We start from the raw sequence: 6,000 nt of genomic DNA, 5'->3' as shown, positions 1-6,000 counted from the left end.
TATAGGTGCCTCTCGAACTACTGTATTCATTTGTGTGCTTGTGAGATTATATGCATGGTGGTCTGAGTGCATGTGTGTCTGTCTACAAGTCTGGTTGTCTGTATGCATGGAAGCCTGTAATCTGTGTGCATAAGTACTTACATGACTCATCACATGTGTTAGCGCGTCCAGTCCTTATAAATTACTTGTACTCGGACACGCTGGAGGTCGGTGGACCTTTTAACCTAGTTGGGCTCTCCTCACCCAAGAATAGTCGGGTCACTCAAATCAAACATTGATAACTAATTATAATCAACAACTGATAATCAATTAATAATCAATCAATACATTAATAATCAATAACAATCAGTATTTTGACGCAACATGACCTTTCAGTCATGAATAACCACACCAGTTTATTTGAAGTTAGTGAGTTTATTTCCCTATGTTAACAAAGCTAGCACAATGTATATAAGTCTCAAAATCAAATGATATATGTATACGAACATTACTAGCTGTCCATAACGGCGGAAGAAACGCAATCTACGCAAAATCTGAATTATAATGCACTCAGTTATAGCAATACAAATCACTAATATAAGCAATTGAATTTGGCTAATTTCATACATCGGTCAGCATAACAAGATTTCAATTTGGCATGGTGTATCAAGTGAATACCTCAACTAACCTCTAATTAGCATTGGCATGTGGGGCTTCATGCAAAACGAATTTAGTCAACACAAATTTAGAAAAACGTCTAGCTTGGGCCCTATCAAAATAAGCAGTTGGTACCTAGGAAGGAAAACACAATGCATAATACAATTATCCTTTCATATTTACCAAATACAGTCAGCATTCAAGAAAAGTCTTTGTCCTTCAGGTATCGGTTCGATCAGCATGGGGCCGAATTCAAAGGGGCAAAGTTAAGGGCAAGTTTCCTTGTGGCAGCAAGGAGAATGGGGCAAAGTTACTGCATAGGCAAGACGGGCAGGTTTAAAATTAAAGTCTCTAGGGTAAGAATTCTTTAAAGTCTCTTTCTCTGCGAAAGAGAAAAGGCATCAAGATGTCGTCTAAGATGGCGTCTGGCATTTGGCTTCAAAATGGCATCAAGGAAAATGGCTGACTTCTCTTTATCCGGTGGGTTTAAATAAGAAACATTCCAAATACTTCAGGGTCTTCCATTGGAGGGTTCATAGGGTGGCTTCAATTTCACCAATGAAAAGTGTCTTTCTCCTAGTACTCATTTATGCATACATTGTCCTTGGAGCCTTGGAACACAAGTTGCAACAAAGTTTGCCAATTATTTCGGTATCAGTACTTTTATTGTCCGCACCTGCAGAAACTGACCTTGCTAAAAAGGGATGAAACCAGCCTAGCACGAAACCTTGAGATAAAAGTATTAGTCATCTCTACTGGAAAAATACAACCTTTAAATTAAAATGCTGTCTTTGTTCATGCAAGTGAAACGCACGCAGTTAAATGTGAGACCAGGCAACTAGGCCAAAGCCTCTACTAAATTTAAGCTAAGCATATAACAGTTTTGACAAGCAAATCATAGAATACATTTGCAATTATGACGGATTACTACATTTTCTATTCTTCAGGATTAATATAAGCTTGTTTATAATAATGGCGAACTACTCCATGGGCACAATTTCCCACGTACATTATTTTTCTTTGCTAAAATCACACTACCTTATACGAGTTTGATTATATGATATATGAATATATGTTAGACCTTCTTTTCTGCGTCATCACATGTATTTGTCAGTGTCTGATGTGTTGTTCTCAGCCGCGGCTCCTCGACTGAGCGTTGCCCCACTGGATTTTAGCAAAAGGAAAAATAAAATGATAATAATGCTATATTATTATCATATCATTTTTCCTGGAAGTAAGGGAGCGGGCTGGGCTGTGCTGGAGAGGGCCAGATGAAGGTTGGAGGAGGTGGTATGTGCTCCATAAAGTGTGCATGTCTGTTTAGCCGGGCGTATTGGGCCAGCCAAACAGACATGCGCACTTTGCATGTTCTCCACCCGGCTTTATTGCACAGCTGAGTGGAGCACATGCACAGGCGCCCACTCCCAATCTGAGCACCAAAGCAGGCCACTCAGACCAATCACTACGCTGCTGTCATGCTGGTGACAGCAGCGTAGTGATTGGCTCAGAGCCTGTGTCCTTCTGGGAAGAGGAGAGAGGAGCCTTGTCTTCAAAAGGAGAAGGTAAGTGTTTAAAAAAAAAAAAATGTTAACTCCCCCGCCCTGTCCGTTCCACCCATCCCGCCACACTCGTTCAGTGGCAGCCGCCACTGGTTGTTCTATGTGTGAGCTGATATCTGTAGGCACTCTGCTCTGCTGCATATGAACATTTAAGTATGATCTCTGCCCATGTGTTCAGACACAGGGCTGGAATAAGCTCTGGTGGTACCCAGGGCGACAATTTTTTTTGGTGCCCCCCAATGACGACCTACTCCACTAATTCCCTCACTACCACCCTCCACCAATACACCTCATCTCTCCAGAGCCTCTTCCTGACATGCATTTCATTTTTACAGCTCTACTAATAGTTCATTCGCAATCTGTGATCTGCATGGTACACAATCTTTACAGCAAGCGCATTAACCGTCTACACTACTTTATGAGTCAAAACTGCCACTGAACAAAACGGTGATCCCTCTCCAGCATTAACATTAATCACAGGGTTAAAATGACATTTGTAACGTTACCTGAAAATTGCTTGACACACAAGGAACACTGAAGCAGGTACCTTCAAACTAATAAGTTATTTTTAAACGCAGCGCCCCCGAGGTCGGCACCAGTTGCGGCGGCACACATCCACTGTCCTAAAACCGGCCCTGCTCAGATATTAAACAAAAGTCAAGCCTATTGGATTTTTCCGTGGCCTGAATAGCCAACATCAGTTCCTGCTTTCCCTCATTCAGCCGGACTACACTATCCCACCCCCTTCCATTTGTGGCCAATGAGAGAGGCAGATCACCTGTCCAAAAGATCACATGTCTGCATAAAAACTCCTAGATACGAAGAAGGGAGAGAGGGGGCAAAGTGACAGGTGAAAGGAACATATTACTGGGAGCAGACAGGAGAGGCAGGACAGAGAGGAGGCTGACAAGTGGAAACATATAATTTGGCGGAACTAGGAAATGCGAGTAGAAGAGATAAAACTGTGGAACTGAGGTAGAGGAGTGAGGGGAGGGAGGCACTGCTAAAGAAGACATTGTCAGAGATAGAATAGAAGAGAAAAAGGCGAGAGAAAGGCAGCGTGAAGAGACTGTACCGGTATATTGGCGCATAACCAGCTTCAATAAGTAAGCACTACAATTTAATACACAGACGAAGAGGTTGGAACGAAGAAACAGAAAGTGAACTTTTGGTAGCGAGTCAGAAGGAGCAAGCATGAGTATGCTCTCAGCGCCCTGGTCCCTCCTGCCCTCGGGTACCTTCCTGACGATGCTGGCTCTTTTCTTCACCGCCTTTGCTCTGCTCTTTGACTTCCTGAAACGCCGGAGGAGTTCGAGCCGATACCCACCCGGACCCTCATCCTGGCCTTTTTTTGGGAACATTCTGCAGGCGGATTTCACAAATCTTCCCAAATACTGTGCTCAGGTAAGTCTGTCGGCAGAGAACAGCTTTCAGGCAATGAGTTTTGTTTGACTGTGTAGTGAAGTGAAGAATGGGAAACATTTACAATAATATACAGGATAAAGGCACTAGGGAGCGCTATTTCACTATCAATAGCCGTAATTTAATTTCTTATTGCAGGTGTTTTCTGATGTTTGAACGCTTCCGTAATAAGATAGTTACGTCACCATTTGCTTGTAATAACTCGTCACTAGCGAGCCATTACCTCATAATGTCTCTTCCCCGAATACAGGCACAGGATCGATGATTGCCTTGGATAGCACACAGCTGCAGAAATAAAGGCCCATATTTATACTTTTTGACGCTAAACTGCGCTAACGCAGTTTAGCGTCAAAAAATTTAGCGCCGTCTAACGCCATTCTGAAGCGCCATGCGGGCGCCATATTTATGGAATGGCGTTAGCCGGCGCAAGCAGACCGGCGCTGCCTGGTATGCGTGGAAAAAAACCACGTAGACCAGGCAGCGCCGGCGTTGGGAAAAAATGACGTTAGGGCGTCTTAAAATGGGGCAAGTCAGGTTGAGGCAAAAAAATCGCCTCAACCCGATTTGCGCCATTTTTTTACGACGCCCAGACGCCATTTCATGACTCCTGTCTTAGTAAAGACAGGAGTCATGCCCCCTTGCCCAATGGCCATGCCCAGGGGACTTGTGTCCCCTGGGCATGGTCATTGGGCATAGTGGCATGTAGGGGGGCACAAATAAGGCCCCCCTATGCCACCCAAAAAAAAGTAAAAAAATATAAAAAATAATACTTACCTGAACTTACCTGAATGTCCCTGGGGTGGGTCCCTCCATCCTTGGGTGTCCTCCTGGGGTGGGCAGGGGTGGCAGGGGGGGTCCCTGGGGGCAGGGGAGGGCACCTGTGGGCTCATTTTGAGCCCACAGGCCCCTTAACGCCTACCCTGACCCAGGCGTTAAATAGTGGCGCAAATGCGGGGTTTTTTGACCCGCCAACTCCCGGGCGTGATTTTTGCCCGGGAGTATAAATACGACGCATTTGCGTCGCCGTCATTTTTTTAGACGGGAACGCCTTCCTTGCATCTCATTAACGCAAGGAAGGCGTTCACGCAAAAAAATTACGCTATTTGCCAATACTTTGGCGCTAGACGCGTCTAACGCCAAAGTATAAATATGGCGTTAGTTTTGCGCCGAATTTGCGTCGAAAAAAACTACGCAAATTCGGCGCAAACGGAGTATAAATACGGGCCAAAGTATCGGCGCGTCCAACGTAGAACTTCTGTAAGGATAAGCTGTAAACCTCGCACTTGTATAGCGCACTACTCACCCCTTAGGGTCTCAAGGCGCTGTACGGATACCGCTGTGGAACCCCTCCTGGCTTTTCCCTGTGAAGTGCCCACTGCTGGGCAACCCCCAGGGTGAAGCTAGGCATCCAAGCCCTGTCAGGGCAGTTGTGGAGATTAAGCAAGCCACTGCTCAGAGTTACAGAATGGGAACCATTAATTAGAGTAGGCACCGAGACAAGAATTATCTGGTCCAAGGGAATTGAGCCCAAGGCCCACTCAGGTGGGAATTGAACCCTGGCCCCCGGCCAGATCTCTGCATCAGGGTCTGCCCTCTAACTATTGTGTCACACTTTTCCATAAAACCTTTACTGTAGAAGTAGAAAGCTTGTGTTCCGGCCCCCTTGAATAACCGTCATTCACAAACTGGAGGAAAGCATGGTGCTTGTTCTGAAGTCTGTTGTCTGGCGGGTAGCTGAGAAAATTAACTGTGTGCTGGGCATAATGTTGCAAGAGAACATATATAAAAAGAAGCAGAAGCGTAGAGGGTTCAAGGGACAAAATGACTACAGAGGACAGTGCCAAGACCTAATTTGGAGGCATTGGGACAATCAGGACCTACTGACCTCAGCCGTGAATTCTGGAGACATTTGCCTCTGAGGTGCCCTGCTATGGGTCTGAAGAAGCTGGGACAGACACAACCCCTTCAGCACTTGACTCATGTGGTAGTGGGGGCGAGAGGTCAGTGACTTCTCAATGAGGTAGTCTAGTGGTCCTTTTAGCTCAGGACTCGAAAATGGGTGGGAAACCTCCAGCAGGTGTGTCTTCTCCTGGAAGAAGGAGTGAGAAAGATGCATACTGTAGTCCCTACTAGCCATTCGAAAAGGACTGAGGTAACACAGCTGTGGTGAGAACTAGGAAACGGGGCTTGTTTTGAAAATAGCTCAGCAAACAAACTATAACAAGGGGTAATTTGCACTGAGCCTTTAGACCTCCCTTACAACTTGAACTCCGAGAGAGGGATCTGTTTAGAAGAAGAGGAAGAGACATTCAGAAGATATTGCAACTAGGGACCAAGAACCGGGGCACAGTACCACAAGTGCCATTAGACATATTTGGCCTGT

The 6,000-nt window shown here is 45.4% G+C and overlaps 1 protein-coding gene across 1 annotated transcript in view; it reads left to right on the top strand.

The window, feature by feature from the left end:
- Positions 1–3,035: 3,035 nt before the first annotated feature.
- The window catches only part of LOC138292726 (cytochrome P450 2D4-like), a 149,824-nt gene continuing 146,859 nt past the window's right edge, over positions 3,036–6,000 (top strand). The window contains exon 1 of the mRNA XM_069231464.1: positions 3,036–3,599. Within this exon, the coding sequence (XP_069087565.1) occupies positions 3,390–3,599 (210 nt within the window). The 5' untranslated portion in view covers positions 3,036–3,389. The remainder of the gene's footprint in view (positions 3,600–6,000) is intronic.

This window comes from Pleurodeles waltl, chromosome 4_2 (genome assembly GCF_031143425.1).
Source record: "Pleurodeles waltl isolate 20211129_DDA chromosome 4_2, aPleWal1.hap1.20221129, whole genome shotgun sequence".
Taxonomy (NCBI): Eukaryota; Metazoa; Chordata; class Amphibia; order Caudata; family Salamandridae; genus Pleurodeles; species Pleurodeles waltl.
Note: the sequence above shows the minus strand (reverse complement) of the source record. Positions and strands in the feature narration are given on the sequence as shown.